The following is a 16,570-nucleotide window of genomic DNA, read 5'->3' on the forward strand; positions in this document are numbered from 1 at the left end:
AAATTAGGTTCACTGCAAATGCCCAGCAAGGCAAGTGGCTGTGATTTACTCCATGGTTTCAGAAGCTTCCTTTTATATTTGCTTCACATTCTCATTTCCTGACTTCTGCCTCATGCTGCAAGATGTCTGCTGAAGCTCCAGCCGCCATGACTACACACCAGCCAGCAAGAAAGGCGGGTGATGTCGAGAGGCATGTGATATTACCCTGGCTTCTCAGGAACTGCTGGAAAGCACAAACCTTTATACCTGTAGTCCACTTGCCAGAGCTTACCTAGCTGCGAGAGTAACTGGGACACCTGTTCTTGTTTTTCGTTTTAACATTTAAATTTTACTTTATTTTTAAATGTATTTTTAATTGATATATAAAATTATATGTATTCATCATGTACAGCATGATGTTTTGAAGTATATTAAAATATACATACATTGTGGCATGATTAAATCAAGCTGTTTAATAAATGTATTACCTCACATAGTTATCACTGTTATAATAAAAACACAATGTCTACTTTCTTAGCATTTTTCAAGAATACAATATATTGTCAGTAACGGAAATATATTCTTTACTCCAGGTAGTATCTGCTCAGATGAAATTGGAGTATAAAGAAGGTGAGGAATATAAATTATTCTACCATACAGACACAAGCACGTATATGCTCATTGCAGCACTATTCACAATAGCAAAGACATGGAATCAACTTAAATGCCCATCAACAGTAGATTAAACAAAATACGATACACCATGGAATACTATGCAGCCATAAAAAAGAATAAGATCATATCCTTTGCAGCAACATGGATGGAGCTGGAGGCCGTTATCCTAAGCAAACTAACACAGGAGCAGAAAACTAAATACTGCATGTTCTCACTTATAAGTAGAAGCTCTGTCTCTTATACACATCTAGATGTGTATAAGAGACAGGATGACAGGGTTGAGCAAGGGTGTGAGAACAGTATAGAAGACAGATACGACATTATCCTGGCCAGGAGAGTGGTAGGATGCAGGTAACATGTAGGTGTAGACAAGGGGCCCATAGAAGAGGTTGACTACTGTCAAGTGGGAGGAACAGGTGGCCAGGGCCTTCTGACGCCCCTCCACAGAGTGCATCTGGAGCACAGCCACCAAAATGAAGGCGTAGGAGGTGGTGATGAAGGCAATGGGCACCAAGAGGACCACCACACCTGTCACAAAGAGCACCTGCTTATAGGCCTCTGTGTCTGCACAGGCCAGCATCAGCAGCGAAGGCACTTCGCAGAAGAAGTGGGTGACCTTTCGTGAGCCACAGTAGGGGAACTGCAGAGTTAGCGAGGTCTGGATGGAGGCATTGAAGGACCCTCCCAGCCAGGAGCTCACAACCATGAGCAGGCAGACGCGACGGCTCATAAGCACTGGGTAACGCAGAGGGTTGCAGATGGCTACATAGCGGTCATAGGCCATGAGGGCCAGCAGGAGACACTCTGCAGCTCCCAGGAACATGAAGAAAAACATTTGTGCCCCACAGCCCCCAAAAGAGATGCTTGTCCAATCAAAGAGGAAGGCCACTATCATCTTGGGGACAGTGACTGAAGAAAAGAAGATGTCCAGGAAGGACAGCTGGCTGAGGAGGAAGTACATGGGCTTGTGGAGCTGGGCATCGGCCCAGATCAGGAGGACCATGGTGGCATTGCCAGCCATGGCGAGGATGTAGACCAGCACCACCATGCTGAAGAGGAACAGGTGCATCTGGCTCTCATTGAAAAGTCTAGTGAGGACAAAGCCAGTGGTGGAGGAGTGGTTCCAAGGCCCTCTGCCTGCCTCCTGCCGAGCCTCACTGTGGAGAGGAAAGCGAACCGGCTCACCAGGGGCTCAGATACATTCACTCAGAGACAGAGATGGGGCGAAGATGGCAAAAGGGCAACAACTAGGAAGGTCGGTGAAGAGGCAGCTGAAGTGCTTTGCAATGTCCTTATAAATTTTTTGTAGGGTTAACATTATTTCACAATGAAAAATTATTACAAAAAGCATGGTGTGCAGCCAAAGCAGTACTCAGAGGGAAACTCATAACTCAAAATACATGTGCTAGAAAAGAGAAAAGTGTAAAAACTAGTGATCTAATTTCTGTTTCAAAAAGCTAGGAAAAGAACAACAGCACATTACAACGTCCCATGTTTTTGAAAAATGCATAGTTAACAATATTCTTAACACTTCAACAAACAAATATGTGCACAGGAAAATATTGAAAACAAAACGATTTATTCTTATGCCTAACTTGAGGACTAGATCTACCAATACATGGATTACGTGGTTCGAAGTCCTTACCTTGAGCATCCAGTGATCTGTTTCTTTGAGAAATAGGTTAGAGCCGCTGGGTACAGTGGCTCACGCCTATAATCCCAGCACTTTGGGAGGCCGAGCCAGGTGGATCACCTGAGGTTGGCAGTTTGAGACTAGCCTGACCAACATGGAGAAACCCCGTTTCTACTAAAAATACAAAATTAGCCGGGCGTGGTGGCACATGTTTGTAGTCCCAGCTACTCGGGAGGCTGAGGCAGGAGAATGGCGTGAACCCGGGAGGCGGAGCTTGCAGTGAGCCGAGATCGCACCACTGCACTCCAGCCAGGGCAACAGAGCGAGACTCCATCTCAAAAAAACACCAAAAAACAAAAACAAAAAAACCTAAAACAACAACAACAACAAAAGAAATAGGTCAGAGCCTGTGTCTGTTGCTGACGTGTTGCATTTTATTAACTAGTGGAGCTGTGCAGGCATCACAGTCTTTTGTTACCTTGGCCCTAAGGAATTCCAGACTTGGCACCTTTGCTCTTCTGGAATTTTGACACTATGTTCTCATTCGCGTACTGTTGTTCTCTTATCTTGATTTCAATAGTTTCCCGATAGCTGAGTCCTATTCTGTTAATTAAGAAGATTTTTAAATTTCTTGATAAAGATTGGGCTTCTTTTAAAATATAAATCTATGAGTACGTGTTAGGAACATGTAAGCCAGGTCAGTAGTTTCCTTTGGGAGGGATCTGCACCCCTAAAGGGCTCCCTTCTGAAATTATATTTATTCAGGTAAAGTCAAATCTCAAGGAATTATGAGGTAAGCGATGATAGGAAATAAGTCACCCAAAGGCAGTTTTAGGAGCTGAGGATGAGGGACAAATTAGGATTAACGATTAACGACGCTGCTCCAAGGATGAGGTTGTGCTAGACGTGGTAAAGATCTATCTCCCTGGCAAGTTCCCTGAGCCAGGAAGCTCTGCGGAAACCCTGGTCCCAGACTCCTGAATCCTAGGGAATGCCTTCAGTTTTAGCTTTTATTTCTGCGTATGTCTGACGGCAAATGGCTTCAATGGAGGGATTGAAGGGAAATAAAATGAACTTCCCAGTATGGTATTAAGGAGTTGAGAATATGAGAGAATAATGGAGCTGGTGGATACCACAGGGTCACCGGGACAGAGTGCGAGGGGCAGCAAGTGTCCCAGAGGGACAGCACATCAGAGGGGTGACAAGGCTGTACAATCTATGGATTTCTCCATGGGTGCCTGTGCTTTTCGAAGCTCGAGCTCCCACTGTTCTGAAGTGTGGTACAAGCTGACACTCACTGACTAGTCTACTGCCCACATCTCACCGTTGTATGGTCAAAGGTCAAAGGATCTTAGAAACTGGAACTTGCCGGAGGTCACACAGAGAGCAGAGAGAGCTGTGCCAGGAAGTGGCTCTCTCGGTGCTTGTCCTGGTTCTTCTTGCTATGCCAAGGGGCCTCTCTCATCTGTGGCCTTAAACTCCACCATTCTGAGGCTGCTCACAGCAGGCACACAGATCCCTTAGATGTGAGTCAGACGTGTTCGGAGTGCGTAGCAGGGCCCACTCCAAAAGCCTGTCTCTGGAGCTGAGCACAGAAATTAACATGGTTAAACTCAAACTTTTGAGACATGACTTTGAGTGGAGCTAAAATATACACTGCACCTGTTTTCTGTATTGTATGATGCGTTGCCATCTTGAGGACTCGTGGACCTGGGGAGGGACTGCACTTCCCAGGGTTAGCTAATTCCTAGAGATGGTGAATACCTTGCTTGTGAGCATGCCTTTGAGAAGCAAATCAACCAATTCCCGAGTCTACAGCCCCACCCACCTCCTTTTATGAGGTTCCCACAGTCAGGGACACCTTCCTGTGCTCAGTTATGATTCACCAGGTCCAGCTCCTGGGCAGTTAGAGACCACCCGTAGAGCCCAGAGCCACCCAAATCATTCACACTTTCCAGTCCTGAGCCTGCTCAGCTGTTTACCCCGACCGTTGTTTCTTCCCAGGGAAGACACAGCGAAGGCTTGGTCTCTGTTTCCTGCTCACTCCTTCTGCCTTCCCCGTGTGGCCCTGCGTGGTGTGTGTGCTCCTCCCGGGGACGTGACAAGCCACCGTTTCAATGCCAATCACTTCCCGATCCACTGGCCTTGCCATACACGAATTAAAACGAAGCCTCGGGTACATTTAAAAGCTTTCCTCTAAAGATAGTTTTCTCACACGGTCCCTGTTTCGGTGTCCTGTAAGCACAGCTTGTCTAGTTTGGTGTCTCAAATGTCTCAGACCACCGTATTTTACGTCTGGAAGGAGCTTAGTCCAATATCTGTTATTGGTGAGAAGTGACAGCCTTGATCAAAAATCTCTTTTCTAAAGTTTACTTAATTATTTTGATGCTTATTTTTGGTTAACAAATACTTGATCTTCTAGGCCAGGTCCAAAATAACTCGTAACTGTTCTGAAGTGGTTCTTCTCAGCCTCGGCACGGTTGGTATTTTGGAACGGATACTTCCTTACTGTGGGGCACGGTTTTGTGCATTGCAGGACATTTAGCAGCATGCCTGTACCTGACCCTGTAGATGCCATGGCAACCCCCTTCAGCTGTAAAAACCAAACATATCTCCAGACATTGTCAGATGCAGGGACACAGTTACCCCCAACTGAGAACCTCTGCAGTAGAAACTTACCATCAGTTACCTTTTTTCCCCTTCCCTCGCTCTCCACCAAAGCAAATGAGAAAGGACAAGAACCCACATGTTTAAAATCTGCAATAATTTGACTCTGACTTGGCTGAATGTTCTTATCTGGTTTTATGCAGTGTAAGGCATGTGGTTGAGTACCTGGTCTCCAGAGCCAGCTGCTTGGGTTCGAGCCCCAGCTCCACAGTTTCCCAGCTATGTAACTGGGACAGGCTACTCAGCCTCAGGTTCCTCATTTCAAAAATTATTGGGACTGTTTGGAGCATTAAGTAGTTTTAAATGTAGAGTGCTTAGAACAGAGTTGGCCCAAGGAATGTGACATTTTGAGTTCAGCTGCTACTAACATCAGCACTGTTACCACTTTTATAACCTCAGACCTCTGCTCCCCTCTATAACTTAGGATTATCATGCCCACTTCCCACGGTTATTGTGAGTGTGGAGTAAGGAAAATGGTGAGATCGTGCCTTTCCCAGAGGAGGTATTCAGTGAATGTTAGCTCTCTTCTTCCTTCACGTAAGCAAATCAGTTTTGCAAAACCATCAGAGTTAACTCTGGTACTCACCGGCAGGAGCTCCTAGTCCCTCCCACTCAGAGGTTCCCCTTACATGCGCTTCGTATTGTGAAACCTTGCAGGGGGATGCATTTGTTGTAGTGAAGTGAACTCCTCTGTCGCACTCCAGATCTCTCCACCTAGACTGAAAATTACCTGTGACCAGGGACTGTGCCCTTTCTGTTCTATTTCATGACGGATTGTAGTTCATGGTGGCCCTTGGTCAATGCTGGTTGGCCAAAGGAACATGTGTAGTGGATAGATGAAAGAAGCATACGCTTGCTCAAGAAAACACTGCTATCCCCACGCCACCTTCCATCACGGTCATCTGAAGTCGACATCCCTCCGGCTGGTGGGGCTGTGCATGAGTGCCTGCTCCCCGGAATGCGTCCTCGGTTGTCTCGGCACTGCTGATTTATCTTCTCAGGCAGTTTCTCAACATGGCAATGAGTGCAGCATGTGCATGTGTGTATGTGTGTCTCAGAGTAATATTCAGGGAGATTTATTTCCTTTCACCCTGTTTCCCAGGAGAAACAGATCTATTTTTCTATCCCGTCCACCATGCCTAGATCATAAGTGGTACACAACAGGTCTTAAAGAACTACTAGAATGAATGAAAAACGAAATCCTGGATGCAACTGACACATTTTGTGTTGTGGGCTACATCTAGCCCAAGTTTTTGTTTTGTTGTGTTTTTATTCTCATTGGTTTTTTGGTACTGATGTGACTTTTTAACTTCCCTTACAGTTTTACAGATTTTTTTGTTTTTACACAGCCTTGGTTTTTGCCGTCTAAGATAGGCAACTTATGGAGAAGGCCAGTGTTAATTCCAAAAGTATGAATGCTTATGTGCTTTGCTGGAGAATGTGTATGATAGTAAAACAATAAATTATCTCATTAAAAATGAGAAGTATCTCATTAAAAATGACAGTAAAAATAATAAATTATCTCATTTTGCTTTAAAAAAGCAAAATTCCAGATCGTTGAAAATTTTAAATGTGGGAAAGTTTGACAGAGGAGAAGTTACAGAATTGTCTTTTTGTGACTTTTCATAACAAGCTTATTGTAATAAGCTAGCTGGGGCTGCATGGATGGGGTGGAGGGTTTAAATTATTTCTTCTCTCTTATACTTTCCATTGCATACTCACCTCGAATTGCCCTGATCCACAGTCTCCATGGGCGTCTCGGTCTCTTGTTGACTTTTTTCCTTCTTCCTTGTCCTTCCTGGGCTCCAGGCTGTGGCTCAGAGCCTGACGCAGGTCCCTTTGGGGGTCTACGTGAGGGGTCATGAAAGCTGAGGTGTAAAATTTGTCTCTTTTCACACAGGGCACTCCTGAAGGCTCCCCATTTTCCCATAGGGCCCCTTTTTCTAAAGTATACTTTATCCACCTTTACCGCAATGAGGGTGAATTGCTGCCTATTCTTGGTGCTCTTCCAACTTCAGAATGCTGTGATCGCAAAGCTTCTGTCTTTGAATTTTGCCCCATATTCCTACCCGCAGAGACTCAGATTGCACAGTCCTGTGTAGCACTTAGGAATTAGTTGTGCTGTTGAGACTTATAGGACACGTGTGCTGGGAAGACAAATTGCTCAGCCCCAAGCCTTCAAATTACAGATGAGATAATGGCATTTAGAGCAAGGTCTCCAGATTTGCCTGCATATTGGAATGATCTGATGAGTTTCAAAAATACTAATGCCTGTGCCTCACCCCCGAAGTAGTGATTGAATTGATCTGGGATATAGCCTGGTCTTTGGAAGGTTTAAAAGATTTTCAAGTGATTCTACTCTGCAGAAAAATCGGGGAACCGACGACTTAGGGATTTCACAGACAGAGGAAAGACAGATATGCCAACTGCTCACACCCCCAGGGCTCCTTAGGCCAAAGGGTCATCTCTGGATCGGCAACGCCAGCTACTTGTTCAATGTGCAAATTCTCAGGCTCCACTTTGGACCCATCAAATCAGAAACTGTTTGGAGGGCTCAGAAGTCTCTTCTGACAAACCCTCCGGGTGACCCCATGTTCTCAGCCAGCGGTGATTTTGCTTCCAAGGGGACATTTGTCAATGTCTGAAGATATTTTTGGTTGTCACAATGAGGAGGTGAAAGTAATAATGGTACCAAGTGGGAAGAGGCCAGGGATGCTGTTTAACATCCTACAATGCACAGAACAGGCCCCCACAAAAAAAATTAACCAGAACAAAATATCCACAGTGCCAAGATCGGGAAAGCCTACTCTGGACATGCTTGTTTCCTATGGTAAATCCGATTCTCCCAGACACGGCAGAGTGGTGGCTTCAAACTCATTCTCAGGCAAAGCTCATACTTATTTTGACAACATTTCAACTGTTCTCCAAAATCTCACATCTCCAAAATTAATGAATAACTAGTCACTAAGTCTAGTTAAAATAATTAAACACATTACAGTTAGTATACCTACTTCCATGCCACATAATTTATATGTGCTGCTCAAATAAAACCTACATAGAAACCTCTAAAGAAACAGCATACATACCGACAAGGAAAAAACAGGTGTCTCTCTAGCCCCGCAGACTAAGCCCTTGGACAAAGGTCCATGGTTAACGAATGTAAAGTGAGATGGGTTTACTGGGACAAGAACATTCTGGCAGAGGCAGAGGGTGTTGTCTGTCTCTAAAAAACTGATTGAGGAAGAGCGTGGCTCTTTAGGATTCTTTACAGCTGGGAGTGGGGTGGTCTGTACTTGTGCAGACACCTGAGGCTCTGTACTTGTACACGATACATTTTCCAAAACTAAAAGTCAGCGATTCTCTACCTGCCAGCTCCTAAGTATTTTCCAGGTTTTCTGTGCAGGCAGTCAAGTGACTTTAGAAAGAAGACACAATCTAGATTTTAATGAATTCTACATAAGAGCAAGTGTCAAGGTCTGCGATAAAGCTTCTTGTTTCCGGAAAGTGGGGACTGCTCCAAAAATCACCTACATGCTTCCTCAGCTGTAATGCAGTGTATTCAGGGGCTCCAGGGCCCCCGGACTGTTGTTTCAAACCATTATATACACAAGGTACTTAATTGTGAGGCAGGCTGGGGCATAGACAAATCAACACAGCATCATCTTGGTGTCTGGGGAAACTTGGCAATTAGAGACATGGAGGTCCTTTCTTTCCTCCCTCCCTCTCTTTTGTAACATCTATTAAAGTTGGTTTCACTTCTAGCTTTTTGTTTTGGTCCTATTGTTCTAATGAGCTTTTATTCCTTAATTTGAATGGAATCAGAATGAGAAGCAAACGAATATTTCTTATCTCCCATTTTATGTTAGACATGTATGATATTATCTCATCTTATCATGATAATATATAATTGATTATGATTTTATACATGAAGAAACAGAAGTTCAGAAGGTTAACCAGCTTAGTGCTCAAGGTCACCTGCCAAGCAGATGGCAGATCTGAGATGTGAGCCAGGTCTGGGTCACTACAAAGCCTATGGGCTCCCTGGTCTACCATGTAGCCAGCGTGTACGACACCAGCCCTAGATTCATGCTTGGGAATTTAGGTCATGCCAACATGCACAGGTGCCCACAACGTGACTATTTGGTGGTTATATATACACAGGTCTAATAAACTGTCAGTTTGGATTGAGTCAACCAGTTAATTCAGTGAAAACTATGACCTATTTCTTAACAAGATATGCCTAATTGTTTTATAAATAATAAGTCACATCTTACATTTGAATGGTATAAAAAATTACAAAATGTGGCCCACTTCCAATATCTCATTACTTGATCAGTTCACTCATTCTTTAGGCAACTGTACATAAGATAGGCAAATTTTTATTGCTACTGGGTGAATACACCCAGATCATCAGGATAAGACTGTTGTGCTCTCAGAATTTATAATCTCAATGAACACTCACAGCAATGATGTGAGGTGAATATTGTTATCTTATTTTGCAGAGGTGGAAATTGAGATTCCAAGAGGAAATAATTTTGTCCAGGAACACTAAATTTGGAACCACTAATGATTCCCACATCAGCCAAGTATATTCATTTTTTGAACAAATTTTAACATGTTTGGTTGCTGTAGAATTTTTATTCATTCATTCGTATTTGTACTCACTTGATATTTATTTTTGATACGTAATATTTTACATATTTACGGAGCATCTGTGATATCTTGTTGCTTGCATAGGTTTTATAGTGACCAAGTCAGGGTATGTGGGGTATCCATCATCCTGAGTATCATTTGTATGTGTTGGGAATATTTCAGATTCTCTTTTCCAGCTACTTTGAAATGTATAATACATTGTTGCTGACTATAGTCACCCTACTCTGCTATCAAACATTTGAACTTATATTTAGCTCCCACATATGAGTGAGACATGTGAAATTTGTTTCTGTGTCTGGCTTATTTCCTTTAACATAATGACCTTCAGTTTCATTCGTGTTGCGGCAAATGACATGATTTCATTCTTTTTTAGGGCTGAATAGTATTTCAATGTCAATACATATTTATTGACCACTGTCCTTATGCTGTGTGATGTTGAACTTCTGACTCTTAGAGCAGGAAGCTGCTTATGGAACACTCTCCTTTTGATTCCATGCAATCTGTTGATAACCATCTTGTTTCTCTTCTCACATTCGTTTACAGAGATCCCTGTCTTCTCCAAGGTTCCAGGTGCCCAAACAATCCTGGAAAATGTGTAAGCCGAAGGCCAGGGAGAAAGAACCTCTCCTCCTCACCGAGCATGGACTTGACCAGGGCTGCCTTCTGTAGTTCACTGACCACCATGGTACTGTTCTGTCGGAAAGAGTAAAACCAACTTGTGTTGCATCTGTGCACACCGATGTCATGAATTCAGAGTGATAAATGAAAGGAGTTTCTTTTTAAAATGTGTATTATGGCCTTCTGTTCAATCTATTTGTCAAAATTTCCTTTATATTTAAAATGCTATATATTTAAAGGCAAGACCAGTAAGTCTGATTTTTTGATTTCTTTTTTCTTTTCTATTTCCTCAATTTTCTTCTGATCCTCACTAGTTCTATATTCAGCTCTCAGCCACCTTCAGTCTGTCATCATTACCTAGTTTCAGATCCCAGGAACTGAGGTGACCAGCAGGGCTGCACAGATGCCGTGTGCTCGGGAGTGTGGCGTGTGCACCACAGTCAACCCCACTGAGTCGTCCACCTGCACTCGACTTATGTGTAGGGTGGCCTGCTGTGAAAGCGAGGGAGATCCCTAGTTGCTGCTTTGTACTTGATTGTCTGTGTTTCTTTGTTAATTATATATGATCTCACTCTTTGTCCAGCCAACAATATGTGCCATAAATATGAGACTGAGGAATGTCTTAGGGATTTATCAATGGGTTTACATTTACTAAACAAAATGGAAAAACATTCACATACCACCACCACCACCACCACCACCACCACCACCACCAGTGAAATAAATTTATTCAAACCACCAGGGAGGAACCTGGAGTTCTCAAGAACAATTCTTGCATTTTGACTGCAGCTGGCTAGGTTAAGAACTAGTGTGGTCAGATCCAGCAAAGCCACTTGTGCCAGAGAGCTGAATGTGTTGGAAGTCCTGATTTTTCAAATAAGCCCACAGATAGCTTCCTTTTTAAGTACTGGTTTATTTTATTTTTTAAGAACATGAAACTACAAATTGTGCATACACAAATTTTGTGTCCACATTCAAACTTGTAGCTATATAAATTTAGACAACATTTAGAAAACATTTTGACCCTGGAGCTTAATTTTTGGAAATTGACGCTAAAGCAATTGTTAACAAGGATAGTAAAGATGTACACACAAATATCTTTCACGGAGCTTGGAGGCTACATTAATACAAAGAGGGGAAAGAAACCAAATGTCTAGCTGTAGAGAAATAGGTTAAGTTTTACTAGGTCCACCTGAAAGAGAATCGTTAATCCTTTGAAAATGATGCAAAATTAAAATATGTAGCAACATGGAGGAATGCATATAAAAATAATAAAACCATAAAGCAGAATATAAGACTATACCATGATTACAATAATAAAAAGTGTACATTTTATACATATGGAGAGTAAATGGAAGAATATTTGAAGCTTGAGATGGTGGATAAGGGGTGATTCTTTTACTTTTTATTTGTATTCTTAATTACCATAGTAATTCTTGAATAATATATATGATAATATTAAATTGATTATCTACAGTCAATAAACTTGACAAAATTCAAAAAGGCCGACTGTTTAGTTGGACTTAACTAATGTTGTAATCTACCTAAAAACGTGTTTTGCTCTAACTCGTTCTTAAGAAAATGAAGAAAACTTAAAGCTTGTTTCCATATTCCCACATTGGTGAGAGCAGAGGCAATTATTTTTGTTTATTTGTATGAAATCATTCTCCGCACTTTGAATTAATAGTAGGGAGGACCAAGTCCCAGAAGGGTGATGCAACTTTCCACAGATGGTTCAGACTATTTCTAGAGAGAACTGAGAACCCATCACTTTTGTCTGGCCTCTGCTGAGCTGAGTGAAGGAAGATAAACCAAACTAGGGACCACATAGACCTGTGGACATGTCCCACTTTTCTCAGCCATGTGCTCTTGGGAGAAGTTGTGAGGTGACTTCAGGACTGTCTGCCCCGGACACTCCCTGCCAGAGCCACGTTTGGTGGGCAGCCCTGAGCAACAGGAGTGGTCCCGAGGCGCACAGCACCGCTTGGAGGTAGTCACCTCCAGTTGATTATCGTGCTGTTGGTGGGATTGTTAGGGTGAGCCCTTGGGATCTACCACCCTCAGAGACTGTGGGGATCCCAATGCAGAACTCCAGGGCCCCCTGGGGTATCTGCACAATTACAGAACTCGCTCCATGTCAGCACTTGCATATAGATAATTAAGTGATCTTTCTTAAAAAATAGTCCCTTAGATGGAACTAGAGGTCATTATATTAAGTGAAATAAACCAGGCACAGAAGGACAAATACTGCATGTTCTCACTCACATGCGGCAACTAAAACATTGATCTCATAGAGGTAGAGAGAATAATAGATACCGGAGGCCAAGAAGGGTGTGTAGGGGTTGGGAGGTGGGAGTGAAGTGATTTTGGTTAATAAGTACAAACATACAGTTAGACAGAAGGAGTAAGTTCTAGTTTGATAGCAGGGTAGGATGATATAGTTCACAACATATTGTATATTTAACTAGAAAAGAAGACTTGAATGTTCCCAGTACACAGGAATAATAAATACTCAACATGATGGGTATCTTAAATACCATGGCTTGGTCACTGCACACTCAATCCATGTAACAAAACATCACTTGTGCCCCATATATATGTACAGATATTATGTATCCATTAAAAACTGTTTAAAAACAAAAACAACAACAAAAAACCCAAACCAAAACAAATGTTCCTTAACTTGATTCTCACAGAGACACCCGTTTCGCCTTTGGAGGTTTTCATTTTCAGGCTATCTCTGCCTTGGATGGAGTTGGTGTAACTCATGGCTGGCCAGAGCATACCCGGGGATCTCAAAGCAGGACACCCAGAATAATTCGGCATTCTTTACTGGTCTGCTGCTTTCTTCCTGCATGTTTAGTTTTTCAGACCTGTTATCCCGCTCTACTTGCTAAATATTTCCCTGTAAAGACAAACAGACAGTATTACATGTTTCTAGAAGACTGGAGAATTTATGCAATTTATCCTGGCAACGCAAATTATTTCAAGGATTTCTAAGGTGGCATTTATTTGTTTGGCTTAATAATACTTCCTTCTACAGAGTTTAATAAACTTGTTGCATGTCTCACTTTGTCCTAACTCCATCATCAGTTGCTAAGGATACCTTCTGTCACGCCAAGTTCATAAATCCAGATTAGAAATCTATACATACTGGATCTTCAGGGGTAACACGTCGACAGCACTTTGGCATCCAGATGGCCTAGGTGTTGAAGGTTTTCCTGTTGTGGATACCAACGCCTATGAATTGCTTTGTGTGTTTTCTTCTCGGTATAAGCTAGATGATAATTTAAGTCTACTAAATCTGATCATTTTTCCTTCTAGCAAAATATCACCTTCAACCTTCTAAAAAGTCTTAGTTCTTCATCGCTTGTTTAGTTACATAAAGTTCTTGTAGTTTACCAGTAAGTTTTTGATTTACTAAATTATGCATAACCTTCTCTATCTACTACTCTGAATGGCTTTCCTGAGAGATTCAGCTCTCTGTGAGTGACAGATAATCATCTTTTGATGGAATACAGTTTGGGATAAAATTAGATATTTGGACAATTTTTATGAAAATTATGTGTATTCTATTCCTTGATTCCTACTTAGTGATGTGTGTGACGTGCTGTTTTGAGCGGGTGGCATTCAGATTGTGTGGATGAGAGGAGATATGAGAAATGTGAGATCATATAGAACACATGAATACATTACTTTATAAAGCATTTTGAAAATTAAATAATGGGATTTAATACTTTAAGGTTTTGTCTAAATGATGCAAAATCCTTGAGTAAAATTAGGCAATTAAAATGGATCATCTAGGAGCTACTGCTCTACTTAGACTAACTCTTTGTTTGTTCTTCCTATTCCCTTTATGAAAATGCAGGTCTTTTGGAATTATGCAGGAATTTCACAGGCGACAAACCAAATGCTGATGAGCACCTAGACTGACTCCTCCTCATAGTAGCACCTTAAATACTTAGTACATATGCAAATGATTGGGTTTCCAGAACATTTCATTGTGGTCTGACTGAATTTATGTTCTTTATATGACATAAACAAGATTTACGTAAACTGAATCTAAGAAAGTTGAGGCAGAGTTGTCTGCAACTCCTGGGCTGGAAATCTCAGGTACACGTATAAAGAGGAATGACCGTCCCATTCCCTCCATGCCAAATGCAAGTGCATTGAGAAGAAGATTGCCTGTTTGATTTTCTGTGGGAATTACATGGAGTGAGTATTGTAAATCTCAGGTGTAAGGATGCTATTGAGTGTAACAGTGCAAAGAATCTTTTCTTAAATGTTTGCTGCTTGTTTTTTAAAAAATAATTTAAGCAAATCTTAGACTTATGAATTAGATAGGATAAGGACAATACTGTTTGAAAGGCATGAAGCCCTAAAGGAAAAACCTGTACTTACTCTTAGTTTCTAAAGTACAGACTATGAACCAGGCTCCCTGAATCTCTGAGTGGTGCATTGTCTTTGTCTTCGTGCCTTCATTTTACAGAGAAGAACACTGATGACTGGAGAGTTGAAGATGCTTGCATGAAAGACACAGAGCTGACGTAAGGCAGACTCCTACAGGCATTCTCATCTCAAACATAGACTTGTTGCCTGACTGTCAAATGTGCAAGCATTTTAAAAATCCTTTCTTCCACAATGATTTCAAAGAATGTGCAGACACCTGGATTTCTCAGATCCACTTTGCCAGTGATTCACAAGCAATTGATTCACAGGTCTTGTCAGGAGGCACGTGTGAGTTGAGGAATGTGGTTCTAACTTACTCTAAAATTGTCAGAGTACATTAGTGCTTTATTATCTAATAATTATATGATTATTCTTTCAATACGAGTTCATTCTTAATGATTCCAACTTTCTGAGATACTAAACAGAATTTAGGAAGACAGAAAAATTAGGAACATATATTTTTGTATTTAGTCTAAAAAATTCCACAACACTGTATTGACCTGTCTAGAGAACTTTTCATGTGAAAAGATAACTGTAAGTTTGAATGTGTATATAATGAGTCAATGTGTCTGGGATAACAACAGAAAAGTAATATTGCCAGTGTATTCTATATAGGAAAAACCGCACCTAGAGTAATCTGTTGAAATTAAGGTATTATATTCTAAAATAGACCTTGCAAAAGCTATCCCAGGTAAATACCTGGAAGTTGAGCACTTTGGAAAATTCATACATGAATGCATAAAATAACTGGAGAAGTTTGACTGGTATAGAGAAAGAGGAAAGATAACCTTGTAGTCATATTCACATTATGAAATGTTGAATGTTGCCAAGAGAGAAAACTGGTTCCAAGCAGATTCAGAGGGCAAGGAAGGAAACTGCATGAAGCAGCTTTAATCTAAGCTATCGCAGAGCTTCCTAACAACAGGCTGCTGCATTGAAGGAGCGTGGAGCAAGCTCTTTTCTTTGGCAAAAACTTCACCAGTGGTCATATGGAAGCAGGCAAAGGCTGCAGCTCACAACTTAGGGATTATCTTGTCACTTGATTTAAAGGATGGGCTGGGTGATCATCACAGTCCTGGGCAAGCGTTGTGTCCTAAGTTCAAATTGTAGTGATGTGGGAGGAAAATATTTGTGACCATCCCTACTCAACGAACATGTACCCTTTATAAAATAGTAGAGAATATTTACAAATGTCAGGACAACATAAATGTGTTGATTTATCTCTTGGTGTATGGTATTACGCAATAAAAAATAGTGTAAGTAAGCCTAAAATAAAATTTCATCCAATAAAATTATGTCTATTTTATCCATTAACATTTTTTTTCTAATTTTCTCAAAATTTGCAGGCCAAGCATACTCCTGGTCTTCAAAGGAGTTTAGATTTTCTGCAAGCTGAATTGCGATGCACACCTTTTTCTGAGAATTTCTACTAAGTAACATTTCTTTCAAGTCAAAGGATATCTGGGGGAAAAGATAGACTTTAACTGCTGATGTAACTTCACTGGGAGCGCCTGTGTTTACAGACCTTTTCTGAAGATCAGGAGGTATTTGCAATTTAAATTCATAGATTTTAGTTGAATATGTATATTGCTTAAATGAGAGATTGAGAATTCGCACCCATTCACCAATAATTTTGAAATAATTTGCAGATATCTTATACTTTGTATTGCATAAAATATCTTTACCTGTAACTATAAATTTCTTATTTGATTCTTAAAGTAACCCTGAATGTTTCATTATCTCAATTAATATAAGCAGATACCAAGGCTCAGGGTGTTTAGGAAGAGAATCCAAGGTCACAGAATTAATTAATGTCATGACCAGAGGAAGAACTCAATTCATTTAATTCTAAATTTTGTTTTACTGTATGTTGCCTTCATCATTTCAGAAACAAAT

General features: G+C 41.2%; 2 protein-coding genes across 2 annotated transcripts in view; one reads left to right on the forward strand and one right to left on the reverse strand.

The window, feature by feature from the left end:
* Nucleotides 1–6,705, reverse strand: part of LOC105538388 (olfactory receptor 2Z1-like) — a 37,578-nt gene extending 30,873 nt beyond the window's left edge. Inside the window, 2 exon segments of the mRNA XM_011978234.1 lie at nt 900–1,811; nt 6,677–6,705. Of these exon segments, the coding sequence (XP_011833624.1) occupies nt 900–1,811; nt 6,677–6,705 (941 nt within the window).
* Nucleotides 6,706–10,247: 3,542 nt separating this feature from the next.
* Nucleotides 10,248–16,570, forward strand: part of LOC105538395 (olfactory receptor 2T27-like) — a 25,260-nt gene continuing 18,937 nt past the window's right edge. The window contains 1 exon segment of the mRNA XM_011978243.1: nt 10,248–10,292. Within this exon segment, the coding sequence (XP_011833633.1) occupies nt 10,248–10,292 (45 nt within the window).

This window comes from Mandrillus leucophaeus, unplaced genomic scaffold (genome assembly GCF_000951045.1).
Source record: "Mandrillus leucophaeus isolate KB7577 unplaced genomic scaffold, Mleu.le_1.0 Scaffold1031, whole genome shotgun sequence".
Classification (NCBI taxonomy): domain Eukaryota; kingdom Metazoa; phylum Chordata; class Mammalia; order Primates; family Cercopithecidae; genus Mandrillus; species Mandrillus leucophaeus.